Below are 16,922 nucleotides of genomic sequence, written 5' to 3'. Positions count from 1 at the left end.
ATAAATCACATTGTCCATTTTACAATGTGCAAATTAGAAAAAACAGTTCATTGCTTTTTTCCGCATGTTTATGAGTAGACTTTTTTTTTCCAGTAATCATTCAATTACTAGAGTATTAATTGCAAGGTTTCATAAATATTATTGCTCCTTCTGGGTTGCTGCTTTTGTCTATTCCTCCCCACCACGTGTCCCAGAACACACTCACACGCGCGTGCGCACACACACACACACACACACTTACTTATAGAAGAGGTTCACATATAGGTTGCTTTATAATATTCAAATATAAATGCATTCATATCTAAAAACTCAATGCATTTACTAAGGCTTAATAATATTTTTGGCCAAGATAATTGATTTATGTTAAATATCATTTTCAAAGTTAGATCTTTGTAAAGAGAGGATAGATTGCAGGAATAATATTCAAGAATAAATCGTAAAAATGCTTCTAAACTCTTCTGTTCTTCTAGTAAGTTCTGTCTTTAAGATTGCAGATGTCAAAGAGCCATTCTATATGTGTCTTATGAATTATGGAGACTTCAGGAGGTCCTGAGGGATCTAACTGTTGAAGTATGATGAATAAGTGAAGGAATCTCTTTACAGGAATTGTGCTCGAGTTCTGATTCAGCACTGTAGTTCCCCAGGTATACTACTAAAGAAATCCGCCTGACAAAAATCAAATGCCAAGGAATCAACCTCAAATATACATGCTCAAATCTTTCTCAGGGGGAAGCGATTTAAAAGTGAAGAAAACCTCAACTTTTAGCAAATTTTCTTAAGGATAATAAGTAGTTTATAGTACTGGGCTGTATACTCAGTGGATACTAATCATGTACAGAGTTTATAATTTCCTTGGATATTGTTTTTCACTGGTGTTCTTTGAATTTATTTGAAATGTTCTGGGCTAATTTTCTCTAACTTTTGGAAATTATATTTATTTGAGGGCATGACCCTTAAGTGCAGAAATCTCAATTAATTTTATGTGTTTTATCTGAGAACTTAAATATCAGTAAAAGAAACTAATAATTTATGACCCATTATAACTATACTTGCTCTCCATAATTAACTGTGCTTGTTTATTTTGAATCTTAGAGATGTGGTGAATCAGAGGTCTTAGATGAGAAGGAGTCCATTTCTTCAGCCTCTCTTGCTGGATCTAGTTTGCCTGTTTTCCAGAATGTTCTGCTAAGATTTTTAGATACCCAGGCCCCCTCACTGTGTAAGTAAAACTCTGCTTCTAGATCTTAAATAAGGGATTAACCATTTCTTTCTACTGATTTTTCTCTCCATATTTGTATCTTATACAAAGTTCTTGTCATTGAGTACAATGTATATTTTACTGAACAAAATTTTGTAGCCTGTTCCCAATGGAGATGTTTATGCAATTTTAAAATCAGGCAATCCTCAAAGACTTAAAAAATTTCCAGAGTTTAATAATTAAAAAAAGTCACCTCATTCCCTTATATTTAATGGACTTATTTTCCCTTTTTAAATCTTTCTTGTCAAAATAGAGGAACTAAGGTCCTGTGGTATTTCACTGTGTATTGTGATACAGAATTTCTCTTTTTGAACTGTTTGCTCAATTACTGGTTTCTAACTCTTAATTTTAAAAGTGGAGAAAAATTAAAAGTGCTTTATAATGAGGTCCTTGTTATAAGGGAAAAAGTTGTATGGGCTGGTAAACTGCTTGTCTGTTCTCTCCGATACCTGGGTTATTCACATTCTTTTTCTTTTATTGTATTGTTGCTGGGGAATCTGAGATTTGAGGAATTAAGTACCCCACGAATGTGTTGATGTAACAGTTGGACACTAAGAAAATCATTTGTGTGAACTAAGTGGACTTGATATTATTCTGAGGCTTTCATATAATGAAGTACAGCAGGAAGAGTTTTAGTTCAGATATTGATGAGACAATAAGAAATCAGTAAAAGTGGAAAGTGACAGAAAGGGGAAAAAAGAATGGAGATGGAGGGAATGGAAAAAGTGGTAAAGGTACATGAAATAGTACTGCTTTTGTTTCCTCTGAGGCAGCCTCATTTTGGGGGTGGAGTGACTTGTTGGGATGAGGTTTTTGGAGACAAGGGCTTTCTCTTGTAGTTATGTGCTGGATGCTTTAGGCTGGGGGAGAGCCAGAGCCAGAACCAAGCTGTTGGTTTGCCGTAGGGAATAGTAATGAAGTGTAGGAAAGGAAGCAGAAAAATGAAAGAGTAGAGGAGACCCCAAGTGATAGAAAGTATGCTGTCAGGAGTGGAGGTGAGCATCTCTACCTAGTCTTGTATCCTGGGGTGATACACAGTCTCCCTTTGCTTCCCTCATCTTATTTCCAATGCCTGTTCTTTCTTTGGGATAAAAGTTCTCCTGTGTATCCTATTTACTGCTGGTATGTATCCCATTTACTGCTGTTAGAGAACACTGTTTCTCTGGGTAGAGACTGCCTGTCTTGAGTTTGGTGGTAGGTGACAGGAGAAATTTGGGCTTAAGGTTTGGCGAGCTACACTAAGTGCTCCCTGGAACTCTTCGTTTCTTCTTGATGTTTTGTGACTGTGATGGTACAGAAATAAGCTTTGCAGATTTAGTCTTTTTTTTTTTTTTAAGATTTACTTATTTATGCATACAAGAAGTGGGGTACAGGCCAGAGGTGCAGGGGCTGTGAGGATACACCAGAGACAGTGTGGGGAGCAGAACAGGCAGACTGACGAAATACACTGCTGAGGGGAGCAGTGGGCAAGTCAGGAGAGGTCTGCTGTGCCATGTGGGTAGCTCCCTGGCTGGGGAATGAACTCTTGCTGCAGTGTCTGCGGATAGCTTCATAGGTTGCCTCTTAACCCCTTGTGCCATCATTTTTTTTCCCATTTCCCCTTCTTTTTAGTGACTCCACTCACTAGTCTTTTTTTTTTTTTTTTAATTTTCTAGAGGCATGTCTTATTTATTTATTTATTATTTGTTTGTTTGGTTTATACATGCACTGGGTACAGTCAGAAGCACGGGAGGGTGAGAGAATTCACCAGAGCCAGAGCGGGGAGCAGAGCAGGCAGAAGGACCGAAGTACACTGCTAAGGGGAGCAGCGGGCGGCAGGAGAGGTCTGCGCGCCATGCGGGACCCTCCTCTGGTGGCCGGGGAGCAGCCGGGGATCGAACCGGTGCCGCAGCGGCTGCGGGCAGCCTCGCAACCCAGGGCTCAACCGCTGCGCCACCGGGGAGGCCCTCCACTCACTAGTCTTTTCACATACCTTTTGAATTGTGGTTCTATTGTGACATGTCCTTTGAGAAAGTGTGCCTGTGTCTCCTACAAATATATAGGCAAACTCAAGTTATGGAAGAATAATCATGAGTTATTTTAATGGTAAAACCAGAGGTAAGCAGACTAGCTCTGCTTTTTTTTTAACCTGCAATACTGTGCTTTTACATTATTATTTAAATGCTGCTTCTTTGTCAGGGTCCACAGTCTTTAAATTTGACATTGTACTTAGCATGCTAGATGTGATTTTTCAGTTACAGTGGGACAGTCAAAAACTGAGCAGTTCTTCACAAAATGCTAGTGCTTCATAGTAAAATTTCCAGTGACTGTTTTGTAAAAAATAAAGGAGAAGTAGTGAAAATATTGTTAAACTTTAATGTTTGATTATTGTTTCTAATAGGCCAGGGGGACTGAATTCTTGCTTTAATTTGTTTCTCGATAGCGGATCCAAACAGTGAATGTGAAAAGGTGGAATTTGTGAACCTGGTGCTGCTCTTCTGCGAGTTCATCCGCCACGATGTCTTCTCCCATGATGCCTACATGTGCACCCTTATATCTCGAGGGGACTTGTCAGTTACTGCCTCCACTCAGCCTCAGTCACCAGCAGGAGAAAATGCAGATGAACACTACCCAAAGGACCATGATGTGAAAATGGAGGTATGACTCCAGGAGTAGCACCCCAGCCCTTGGAAACTAACCTCTGCCGGGGAACAACTTTCAGAAGCATAGTTTGGTGGTAGAAGGGTGATCACATTTTTAGTTGTCTTTTTTTGTTACAAAGTATGTTTATCTCTATTCCTCATGCAAGAAAGATATTTGAACTATAACTTATATTTTCCAAAATTTTCTCTTGAAAAATTCTTTGGATGCTCTGCAACTATTAATGAAAAGATTTTTCCATAAAATTTTTCATTGGATTAGAATTATGTGCTTCCAGTTTTATGTATTTCTGGTTTCCAGTTTTCCTTAAAATTGTGCCTCAAAATTGGACTTGTTTTTGCCCTAACTTCCTGACTGAGTTTTCATTCTAAGGAGAATCTTTTCTCCAGTGTGTCATTCTGTCACGTGTAAGGGAAGATTCTCTTTTAGTCTTTGCATATCATATTTTCCTTTCAGTTAATTAAACATTTAATCTCTCAAATGTTGTAGTTTTTTTTTAAAGAAAGTATTTTGTACGGTGTGGCTTTTTAATTTTCTGCCAATTCCCAGTTACTTATGGACATTTTCAAGGCAGAAACATGAAAGAGGTGATGGCAAATAGAAAATAGTGAGAAATTGTGATAGTTCCTTAAAAATAAAACCTCATTGATTCTCTTAGAGTTGAAACATATACCATAATGCTATTTCTATAACAGTAATTATAATGTTTCTGAAATAATATTCTAAAACCTGACATAGGAGTTGGATCCATAGTTTATACTCTTAAGATTTGGTGACCAAATGGTGCAGGGATTTAAAAAGTGATTTATTCAATGTAAATACTTTTTTCAAATTTTCCACTGTAGATGTTATAAATGGCAAAAACGGAAGTTTCTTTACGTGTTTCTGCTTTTTCTTTTCTGTTCTTGGATATCAAGTTATCTTATGTCTTAGAATGTCATCGATATACTCTTAGACTAAGAAAAGTTGATGGCCATGTGATTGGGAATAGCTCTAAGAAGGAAATTATGATCAGTTTTTTTTTTAAAAGATTTATTTATTTATATTTTATTTATACAAGCACTGGGTACAGTCAGAAGCGCGGGAGGGTGAGAGAATTCACCAGAACCAGAACGGGGAGCAGAGCAGGCAGAAGGACCGAAGTACACTGCTGAGGGGAGCTGCGGGCGGCAGGAGAGGTCTGCACGCCATGTGGGACCCTCTTCCGGTGGCCGGGGAGCAGCCGGGGATCGAACCGGTGCCGCAGAAGCTGTGGGCAGCCTTGCAACCCAGTGCTCAACTGCTGTGCCACTGCCACTGGGGAGGCCCTATGATCAGTTTGTTTTTAATCAGGCAGTTTGTATGCTCTTCCTTTAAAATATCATACAAGTTAATAATCATCAGTCTCATTGTGAGGACATAAAATGTGACATTGCACAGTAATGCCTATCTTAATATTCCCTTCTCTTTATTGGGGGAAAAGGGATACTGGGAAGAAAAAAGATATAAGATGGTTAAAAATGTCACCATTATGTTTTCACTTTAATTTCTTAATGAACTACAAAATTTACAGCGTGACTTTCTTTTTCTGATGATTATCAGGAACAGACTATTATGGCACATATGGGCATTGACTCAGGAACCACTAATATTTTTGATGAAGTAGACAAGAGTGACTTTAAAACTGACTTTGGTTCGGAATTTCCAGTAGGTTCAACTTTTGAATTCTTATTGATTATTAACCTCCTTTCCCCAAGCCCCAGCTTGTCTCTCTGTCCTTTTGTTTCTTCCTCCATTTACTATAAGGACTTATGTACTTGTGATGTGAATGTTATCCTACCACATGCCACCCAAGGACTCTCATCTTGTGCTGTGTCCTTTCAACTCATACTCAGTTATGGTTGCATTGCCGCCTTTGTAAATTATAACACTTCTGCTCTCCTACTTCACTGTCTGTGATTCTCTCATTTAAAATCATTACAGGTCAGGAATACATGAGTGTAGTATCATCATGTGAGTCTATGTTGAATTGCTAAGCATGTGTTCAGATTCTGTATAGCCACTGACCTGGCTCTGGACTTGTTTACAGTCATACATTCTTCTACTTTATATCAGTATAATCACTGAGTATTCTTCCTCATGGATCTTAATGTGTTTTTCTGTGGGAAAAAAAAAAAAAAACAAAAAAACAAAAACGGTTGTGGTATAGACTAATTGCTTTCTGTCTAATCATTAATTTTATTAGTTAAATATTTCAGTGTATTTTTTTTGTAGGAAATGTAGCCCTATGAGGAAGATGCTTAACTATAGATCTGATTTTATCTCTGACTATCTGAGAAGTGTAGCTCTGCATGTGTGTGGCATTTTTCCATCTTCAAAATGGGGATCATGTAAACAGATTCCTACTGATATGAATATAAAATTTGCAGCAATGAATACAATTTCTTTATATATTTTACCCAGTCCTTAAATGAGTTGCTGTTGTGTTTGAAGTTCTGATATGCAGGACTGTGGTGCAGTTTGCTCTATTTCATTTACAATCTCCAATGTTTGTCTTACATGACTTAGATTTTTTCTCCCATGCCTGGAGAGTCCTGTGAGAATGCCACTGCTTTGGGCAGACGAATGTCAGTTAATGGTGAGAAGTTGCTGAAGAGAGAGAAACCAAGGGAGTTAATTTTTCCATCTAATTATGACCTCCTACGTCACCTGCAGTATGCAACACATTTTCCCATACCTCTGGTAAGTCATAATTATTTCATTCTAGGATCATTAAATCTTAATTATTCTGCTGCTTGACTGAGCGATACATAGGATAGTGAGTGAGTTTTTGTATTTGCTGCTTCTTTGGTTATAATTCTGATCACATTGCTAATGTACTGATGTAGTCCAAATTTGGGTGTGATGTTACTGGCTAGCTAGATTTAATGGAATTTTCTATATTATTATCATTTAATCAGGAACATTTGAGTCACTGCAAACAATATCTAAATATGTGTTTTCCTACTTCAATATGAAAGTCATTTTCTGAGTAGATTTTATGTGTACTGTACTTTTGGCATTATACAGATAAGTAAGAATTTTGGGGCACAGGAAAGATGAATAAGATAGGAGGGAAACAAATGTCTACAAAATAATAAATCACTACTATAAGTTCAGTAATAGAGTAAAAACTGTCTACTGGAAGGTGAACCATTTGAGATTCTTACCTGAAAGTATAAATATTATAGGTGAGAGAGGCTCTCAAAGAAATTGGGTAAGATGTCATAGATGAAGTTGTATATGAGACTTGTATATGGATTGGATTTTAACCTGTAGAGTTAAAGAACTGAATAGCACATGAGAAATACTTGTCAGGAAATTAAATGTTTGAGTCATAAGAGTGATGTTCTTTATTCTAAAGGGCAACAAGATTAGTCCTATGATAATAATGCTGAAAATTAGGCCAAAGTCTTTAAATGTTTTTATTTTTAATTCTTAGGTTTACTAGCTATTTTCCCGATGATTACTACTCTTGTTGTTGTTGTAACAAAAACATAATTGTGAGGTAAATTATGTTATTTCCTGGGTGGGTATCTTTTAGAAGTTTTTATCTAAATATTTCTTTAAATTTATTTACTTTTGGATTATTTTGGAATATCCTGTGAAATGACTTCAAAATCACTGTACCCAGGTATTTTCTTTTTACCATTAAGGGAGCTTACTTGGTTCTTTTATGTCTGAGGTTATGTCAGAAGTCGCCAGAATTTCTTCCTGGCCATAACTGGCTGACTAGATTGCTGTTTTCCAGTCAGCACTTATCTGTCGGCATTATTTGTCTTCAACCTGGTAGAATAATCTCAGTGTTTGTTTAGGGGATCAGAGATAGTGATCTGGCATTTTAGAGATATATCCTGAAGACTACATTGGTTCTTGATGTGTGTCTAGGAGTTGTTTTAAAATAGAATAAAAAAGGGAGTAATATTAAAAGTCTGGAGTTTAGTGTAGTGTACTAATGTTAATTTACTAGTTTTGACAAATGTATTATAGTTATGGAAGACTTCAACACTCGGGCAACACTGACTCAAAGGGTATGTAGGTACTCTGTACTGCCTTTGTACCTTTTCTATAAATCTGCAATTATTCCAAAATAAAAAGTTTGTTTGAAATAAAAAGGAAAAAAGAAGGAGGGAGATAATGGAGCCGATATGGCAAATGTTGAAACTTGTGGAGATTCCGTGCTCCCTCTGGCTGAGCAGAGCTTTGCAGGTCTCCCTCTTCAGTGTGTCTGGGTGTTGGAGTGGCTACTACCCATGGATGGATCCCTTTGCTCTGTTGTTCATGTGAACCTTGGCTGCATATCCTCGCATTTAGTATTCTAATGACTGGCCACTTTCTTAGAGGAAAGAGCATGATAATTTCTGATTACTAAATCTCATGATATTTTAACTGTAATTCAACCATAAAAGAACTACTAGAAATTTGATATTGTAGCGTGCAATTTTTCAGTAGTCTTCCATCACCAGTTGCTCTAAATCCCCTTTACTGTGAGCATAATTTAGAATCAGCAACCAATAGGGGAAACAAAAGGATAAATAACATGACATTGATATTTTGAATGCTGTAGAGAGTGTGATCCTCTTTCTCAATATAAAAGGGAACTTTATTAACTTATAATGCATGTGAGGTGAATATAAGAATATGATTAAAGAAAGAAAACCAAAACTCCAAGATATAGTCCTGGTGAATTGAAACCAAGGAGAGAGAGAAATAAAAGGTATTTGACCAAAAGATCCACAATAATAAACTAGTTTTATATATACTGTTACATGAAAACTATCTCACTCTTCTCATCAAAACACATGATCTTAGATTTCAGCAAGTGCAGGTTCTGCTGCGCATACATCCTACCAGCTGTGCCTTAGGTAAGCTGCTCATGTCCTGTGTCAGATTTGTGATGCTGATGGGGTTCCTGTCATTAATACTTACTAGAACTTGTTCACCACTATGTATCATGATACAAGTTTTATAATAGGTAAGTTATTGTGTACTTTTTAAAAATTATTTTCTTCAAACTCAGAGAATATATATTTGAAATTATAGACAGGGGTCGTCTTGGATTTAAGTTTCAGAAAGTAAGTTTCTGTGTTTTTCTCAATGCTGAACTAAAAATAACTTTGGAATCAAACTGTTTTATTAACTGTCATTAACACTTATTAATCATTGAGACTAATGAAAATGTATTACCAGTTGTTTTAATATGAGCTTTGACTATTGAAATGAAAATAAACACAGGGTCTCATGCATGTTTATCTGAACTTTTCCATTTTTATTCTGAGTAAGTCTTAATTGCATCACTAGCAGTACAAAGAATTTGATCAAAGAATGGGAACCCACATGAGCAGGGGTCACCCATACTTTAATGCTGGCTCCAGTGATAATCAACCTCATCATCAGCATGCTACTTCCTAACAAGGCCTGGTTCAATGGAATGTCATGTAAATTTTAAGACCATTTCATTAATGCTATTTTTTTGTACCTTTGATGTGTGTTTCTAGTTCCAAAACAGTAGTTTTTAGCAGTTAGTATAATTTAGCAACTCCCTTTAAAAATGTTACATAGTCTGTTTCATATTACTGCAAACTAAAAATAGTAAGTCACTGGATTTTTCATTACTAGCAGTAAAATATCTTTATAATCTATGGTTGAAATATAAGTATATATAGTACATTAAAATTATGTATTTCCTGCCTTTATTGGAAATAAAAATTTTTGTTAGAAAATAATTAGATAATAAAAATGAAGCAGTAAGTTAAAAGATTGTCTCTGAAGTAATGGATTAATAAATCAGGCACTGGTGGTTTCTTACAAAAATCCACTGGCCTTTTTTTCCCCAAGTGATCTTAAAGCGCTTTAAATTTTGTTGTTGAGGGACTAGAAACTTAATGGAGGTTATTTTGCATATTTCTATCAAGAAGTCAATTTCAGGCATTAAATGAGTACCTCTGAGTCTCTCTCATAGACCTCATTTGAATTTCAAGGATATTTCAGGGTTTTACATTAGTTTAGCAAGACTTTAAATATTTTCTTGTACAAATAATTGGTTACGGAGCATCAACAACCACAAGAATGCTGTTTGACATGCATTTAGAAACATGATTTGTAAGTCAACCAGGCCACATTTGCTTGCTATGTCTGTATTTTTACTTAGGTTCTTTTTTCTATTTTTGTGTAGTTTTCTACTTATCGTCCAGTAAGTCATGAAGTGATAGCAATAGTATGAAGATGCTATATCTTATGCATTGTTTTCACAACTTGATTTTTCATCCTTTGTCTTCATCTCCTTATGTGAAGCGAAAGTCTCGGTGACCGTCAAGCGGAATGCTTGTGAAAGATGATAGTACAGGATTGGATCAAAACAGAGGTTTGACACAGCGAGGAGCAGAGTGGCCTCTTTGGCTTTGAAGAGTGAAATCCTGGTTGCGCAATCAGATATGACTTCTGTCTGACTCAGGGTGTATGGGATTCGGACAATGTGATAAGGAACAAAACAGATGATATAGGCAGTAGTCACTAAAAGTATGTTGGTGAGAGCTCTTTTCACATTTGGATAATTTTCATTATCTTTGTTTCTGTAGAGTTGTCGAATAACGAGGAAGTTAGATATTAAAATGATGCCTGAGAAATTTAGAAATATCGCTAAACTTATGAAATTTGTCAGCAAATGCCAGTTTCTTCCAAACTCCCTTTTGAATTCCATGCAACCCACATTTAGCTTTTCCTCAATGTCTCTGATGGGAATCACCATATTTGGCACCATTAAAAGAAGGACCATTAGCCACACAACTGTAGATATCATTTTGGCAAATCCAGGTTCTTGTATTCGATAAATTTTGTAGCTATGTGTCAGCTGGAGATAGCGGTCAATGCTGACAAATGCTAGGAAGATAATGGATAAGTACATATTAATGTAAATGAGGCAGGCTGTTACTTGGCAGTGGAATATCCTTAATTTCCAGGGTGCCACACCCAGGTCAACAGTGATTTTTACTGGTAATGCCAGAGTGAGTAGAAAATCAACTGTAAGCAGATTAATTAAGTATATACTTATACACTTGTGATTGGTAGTGTTCTTTTTGAAAGCCCAAGCTGCAAAACAACTTCCAATAATTCCAACAAGGAAAATTAAATAAAAGAAATATGGGAATGGCTCCAGATTGCTGTAAACTGGGCAGAAGAAAGAGCTGTTTGTCATCTTGAGGGAAAGTAAGGATGGTGTGTCAGTAAAAAAAAAATCCACAGTATCTGTTAAAATAAAGGAGAGGTTGTTAGCAATTAAAGTTAGAAATTGTTTTCTTTAAAAACATCTGTATTTATAATACCATTGTCCTTCTATTTCTTAGAATGTTATTGGCTAATTTATTAGATTTTGTGGACTGGTTGAAAAATTTAGATGATGAGGAAGCCTCAGTTTCCCATAACCTGGCTTTGTGTTTTGGGAAATCCCATGTAGGTTCGCTTCTCTGAGGGATATTTTTGACATTACAATTTGCATTCTGATAGCTTTTTTTTTTTTTTTTAAACCAGTCTGGTTGAACGTTATTTGCAGAGGAGATAAGCAAACAGAAATTCTGAGAAACAGAGAGGAAACTAGGGTAAAATGGTTTGGTTGTGGCTGAGCCTGAAGAGATTTCAATGAGGCTGTCTGTCTCTTTTTTCATAGTTCATAGAACCCATCAGGCTTGAGGATCTTGACTGAGAGGGGATGAAGGGGTGACGGAAAATTCTACTAAAATTTAAAAGTAGTTTCTTTATTGTGTAACCTATCAGAACATTTTCACAAGCAAAATTTCATTTCATTTTTCTTTTTGGCAGAACAAGTTGAAGGATTACACTCAGGTCTTGCACTGATGCTTGTTATTTTTCTTTTCATTGCTCCCTTTTCATAATGATATAGGTGTGATAATCCAGTATAGGTGGAGCCACATGTGGCTAGTGGGTATTTGAAATGTGGCCTGTTTAGATTAACATGTACTGTAAATATACAATAAACATTGGGTTTTAAAGACTTAGTGCAAACTATTATAAAAATACTACAAATATTACAGATTATACTATTTTATGCAAATAGTATGAATAAAATATCTCACCAATACTTACAGTGTTGAACACATCTTGAAATATTTTGATATATTAGGTTAACTATATTATTAAAATTAATTTCTCCTGTTTCTGCTTTCTAAAGATAATTTTAAAATACTTTTCTGGACTGTATTATATTTCTGTTGTACAGTGCTTATGTAGATGTTTCCATGTCAGTGCTTTTGAGAAATTTACCAAGAATATATTTTAAAGGTTTCTGGAACAAAGATACGTGATCGTTTGTTACAAAAGTTTCAAAGAGGATGTCAAAGCTCAAAGAGACATACTCTTCAAACCACTGTGACTGATTCTATCAGTATCAGTCACATAAGGAGAGAATTTTGTCACGTTACCCCTAGATCTGGAACTCTGGGGGATTTATAAGCTCAAGTTAATGTGATGGGGTGTTATTTATTCCCTTTGACTTGGTCTTGTCAAACTCATTCTTAGGGCCACAGGCATTTCTTTCTGGTGCTATTTCCAGATATACAACCTGTCCTGTGTATCAAAGCCTTTTTTGTATGTGTTTAAATGACGAGAAGACTAGTGTTGATTTTTTGAAGGAAAAATTGATACATGTTGTTTTAAAAAACAGGAGTAGTAAGTATAGGGACTGACTTAGATGCCAAATGAGACCATTCTCTGAAATCCCCCTTTTAAAGCAAACTTCTGAGCCCTTCTAAATTATGATTCTCCTAATTATTTAATGATTATTAATTACACGAAACAATATGCCTATGGATTGGGAAGGCAGATGTATGTAAGATTTTGTAAATTAAAGTGTTATTTTAAGGCACATGTCCCTCCCGTTTCCTTCTTGAGTGAGGAGTTTAGGATCCATGAATAATGTCATTCTGTACTGAACTCAATGAAAATAATTAGGCACTTTTTGTCTGGCACTGTGCTAACTACTTTATATGTATTTATTTAACCTTGCGTTAATCCTACAATGTAGATGTTTTGAATCCTTGTTTTATTTATTTATTTATTTATTTATTAATAATAAATTTTATTTTTATATTCCCCATACAATTGCAACCCCCCCATTTTGACCCCAATCCCTCCCTCCCGCCCCCCCACCCCCCAGAAAGTGTCTCTGGTTCATAGTTTTTTGTTGATTTTGATTTTCACTTTCCTATAGTTATTCATTTTCCTGGTCCCTTATTTAAGTTTTCTAGATTCCTGCTATTAATCCTTGTTTTATAAATGAGAAAACTGATGTGTAGTAAGCTTAAACATTGTAAAGGCAGGATTCCAGCCCAGACAGTCTGATCTCAGAAGTCACATATGGAGCCACTTAGAACTCCTTCTGAGTAATGATATTAGTGATGATGTTGGTAAAGATGATTATAGGTATCATCTGTGACTATGTGGCCAGAACTATATGCTAAGCAACTTTCATGTAAAAGAGCAGAATAAAATACTGATTCTTACTTTTTCTCCCTAAGCATCAATAAAAAAGAAGTTTAGGCTTAATGTATTTTGATATTTAATATTTCTGACTCTGTGTGTGTGTGTGTGTGTGTGTGTGTGTGTGTGTGTGTGTTTAAAAACCAAATCTAGGTCCTATCCTTAAATCTAAATTTCCTTTACTTTCCAAGTTCCTCTGATCTAGTCCCTCCATATCATCCCCTCTGTCTTATCCATCTCTACTTTTTAATTTTTTTTAAGAACACATTTATTCAGCATCATTATCAGACTATTACATTTAATAATCAACAGAATGGGTGCAAAAAAACCCCAAACAAACAAAACTACATTATAACCTTTCATTAGAATGTTTTACACTTTCCACAGAACAGAAACTAAAATAATCTGTAATACATTAATCACAAATATCGTCCTCAAGTTTTTTGCCCATACACATGAGTATTACCTAAAATACGTCTTCTTTGTAGCAGCAGGTAGGCCCTGCCACCACTGAGTTTGGCTGAGTACAACAGCAAATCTGTTGTAACTTGCAGCTTCCCTGTCACTTTTCTGGTTTTCCTCTCCTGCTAAGTTTGTTTCCTGCCAGTTTGTTAAAATTTTCTGCCACTGCCATAGCTGCTGCTGCTACTGCTACTGCTACTAGAATAACCATAGCCACCTTGGTTTTGTGGTTTGGTGAAATGTTGGCCTCCACCACCATAGGGACTAGAGTTTCCTCCTTTCATGGGTGCAAAATTTGAAAATTGATTGTTGCAATTGCCCAAATCATTGTAGCTTCCACCACCTCCAAAATTGTTACTATCATTGCCAGATGCATTACAGCCATCCCACTGGCACCATATTCACCACCATATCTACCACCGTGACTGCCACCAAAGCCAGTTCTACCATTCCTCCATGAACAACATTGTATTCCTACCATACCACCTGCACAAATACCCCCACAGTTTTCAGAACCACTTTGACCTCTTTGGCTGGATGAAGCATCTGGTCATCTCTTGCTTATATAGAGCTTTGCTTATTTCATAGTTGTGGCCATTCACAGTATGGTATTTTTGAATGACACTCTTGTCTAGAGAATCATGGATATCAAAGGCTACAAAAGACAAGCCTGTTTTCTTGCCATTGCCTCAGTCAGTCAGATTTCAATCACTTCACTTTTCCCATACTATTCAAAATAATCTCCTTTGTTCAGTGTTAATGCCACCAACAAAAATCTTTTTCACAGTTAAGTGGATACCAGACCTTTGAGAATCTTCTCTTGAAATAGCCCTCTTTAGTTCCACAGCTCTTCCATCCACCTCATGTGGCCTTGCATTTATGGCTGCATCCTCCTCCTCCACTGTGGCATAAGTGACAAGCCCAAAGTCTCTGGGTCTTTTGATCTTTGGATTTCTCTTCACCACAGTCTGTGAGCATTCCCCGTAGCTCAGAACGGCTTCTCAGATACTCATCAGTTGTTTCAAAGCTTGAAAGACTAATAAAGAGCTTCCACTGCTGCTCTGGCTCCTTTGGGAACTCTGACTTAGACATGATGGCAGTGAAGGGGGAAGGTTTTCTGATGCTTACTTGGCAGCATCCATGAGCAGCCAACTCTCTACTTTAGATTGCTGCAACCTATACTGTTCTGTGAACTGTGCCTTCCTTTCTTAGTGCTTTTGGTTCCGATAAATTTTGGGATCATAGGATGTTAAGGATGGAGGGAACTTTTATTAACAGCTAGTCCAATGCCAGAATTGTTGAAGAGAATCAGGTCTGGCATTTGGCAGTAGCTCAAGGTTTCAAAGCTTGTTAGAGCAGTGTATGATCTGACCTTGTTGACAATTTTCTAGACTTTCTACCTTTATCCTTCCTATGCCTGAATCCTACCTAACCTGTGTCTGGAGGAGGCTCTTCTTGTCTGAATTCTACTCCAGGCCTCACAGATTTCCTTAAGACTCTGATTTTTTATAGTAACCATTTATTTGTACCTTGGCATTTTGAACATCTGTTTATTCTCTGTCAAAACCTAGTGTTGGTGTAAATTGATCTGCTTCTCTAAACTTGGTTCATTGTTTACAAGGTGTTAGGATTTTGTGGCTTATGCTCTTGCATGTCAAATGTTCGATAATAATGTGTTTTTTTAAGTGCCCCCAGTTCTCATATGATTATACAGTAAAGTCTCATTTTATAGATGAATATATATAATATATATAATAATACAAAATTATTTTGATCAATTAGTATCTAGAACTGGATAATATAAATAATTATATAAGTAAATTAAAAATTATTTTTAATTGTTATTCAATTTAGAATCATAATGCTTTTCATGAACCTCAGTCTATATTGCAATGAAAACCAAATCTCTTAAGAGTTTGGGTTATGTCAATTAGAGGTCAATTATAGTCTAGTAACAGTTTTTTTTAAAGATTTTATTTATTTATGCATAGGGGGTGAGAGGATTCACTGAGGACAGAGTGGAGAGCAGAACAGGCAGAGCTACTGAAACACTGCTGAGGGGAGCAGCGGGCCAGACAGGAGAGGTCTGTTGTGGCATATGTCGGTCAGCTCCCTGGCTGGGGATCAAACACAAGTCGCTGGCCATAGCTTGATAGCCCTGAGACTTTAACCCCTGAGTCATTGGGAAGGCCCCCTCTAGTAACATTTTTGTTCCCTGTGATAAATTAAAAAACTAAATATTTATACATATTTTGTCAGCCTACGGAAATTTGAGGTACCCAGAGTTACTCTAGCAAAATCTAGGAAATAATTTCAAGTGTCTCCTTTGGATAGAGTCCCTGTTGCCTAGAAAATTAATAAGCTTATTAGATTTTTATGGAAGTCACAATGGAATTTTTTTTTGAAGTTAGCTATCATAATATTTATAGAGCAAAGTCATTTTAAGACCTAGTGTGCCCTGTTGTGATGTTCTACAGCATAGCCTTTATCCTCCGTTTAGAAAATTGAGTTACAGAGTATTTATGCTCACAAATATTTATTCAGTCCTTATGAATTCAGCTGTTTTTTTTTTTTTTTTTTTTGAGAGGGATGGATGGTGTCATCAGATAGAAGGAAATTGCAATGTAGTTCACAGTGAGAATCTTTAGAATTTCATAATTGGTGCCCTTACATAGCAATATTTTTACATGTTGGCATTTTCAATACATGGCTTAAACACTGACAATCATAGATTTCCTATTCATGGAAGACATTTGAATATCATAAATATTTAAAAAGACATACCTGAAAGTATATTCTTGAGCCTCAGCAGACAGGCCTAACACCAGGTCTTCAGAGCATGAGCTATTGTATTAGTGTTAGCAGGAGCAACCTTATTGCAGGACTGCTGGCTGCATTCAAAAATTTCCTTTCCTTTTTGTGTGGTTTTGAAATGTTACATACTGACGTAGATGAAACTGTGGTTTGCAAATAGTTCAGCTGTGTGAAGGCCTCTAAAGAAGTACTTTTCATCTTGTGTATTGTTTTCTTAAGCAATTCAAATTTATATTCT

The 16,922-nt window shown here is 36.3% G+C and overlaps 2 protein-coding genes across 2 annotated transcripts in view; one reads left to right on the top strand and one right to left on the bottom strand.

Moving 5' to 3' along the window:
- MED12L (mediator complex subunit 12L) overlaps positions 1 to 16,922 on the top strand; it is a 374,036-nt gene that overhangs the window by 115,518 nt on the left and 241,596 nt on the right. The window contains 4 exon segments of the mRNA XM_037526655.2: positions 1,093 to 1,219; positions 3,681 to 3,895; positions 5,480 to 5,584; positions 6,446 to 6,619. Coding sequence (XP_037382552.2) covers positions 1,093 to 1,219; positions 3,681 to 3,895; positions 5,480 to 5,584; positions 6,446 to 6,619 — 621 coding nt within the window.
- Positions 9,157 to 16,764, bottom strand: GPR171 (G protein-coupled receptor 171). The gene is made up of 2 exons (XM_037525796.2): positions 16,655 to 16,764; positions 9,157 to 11,161 (listed from the first exon to the last, which is right to left on the bottom strand). The coding sequence occupies exon 2, from the start codon at positions 11,109 to 11,111 to the stop codon at positions 10,152 to 10,154; it is 960 nt and encodes a 319-aa protein (XP_037381693.1). The 5' UTR covers positions 11,112 to 11,161; positions 16,655 to 16,764; the 3' UTR covers positions 9,157 to 10,151.

Source organism: Talpa occidentalis, unplaced genomic scaffold (assembly GCF_014898055.3).
Source record: "Talpa occidentalis isolate TD23 unplaced genomic scaffold, MPIMG_talOcc4v2.1 talOcc4.4, whole genome shotgun sequence".
Classification (NCBI taxonomy): Eukaryota; Metazoa; Chordata; class Mammalia; order Eulipotyphla; family Talpidae; genus Talpa; species Talpa occidentalis.
Note: the sequence above shows the minus strand (reverse complement) of the source record. Positions and strands in the feature narration are given on the sequence as shown.

Bases quoted from the DNA above. Each gene is read 5' to 3' on its own strand.
- GPR171 (XM_037525796.2), bottom strand. From the start codon at position 11,111: ATGACAAACAGCTCTTTCTTCTGCCCAGTTTACAGCAATCTGGAGCCA.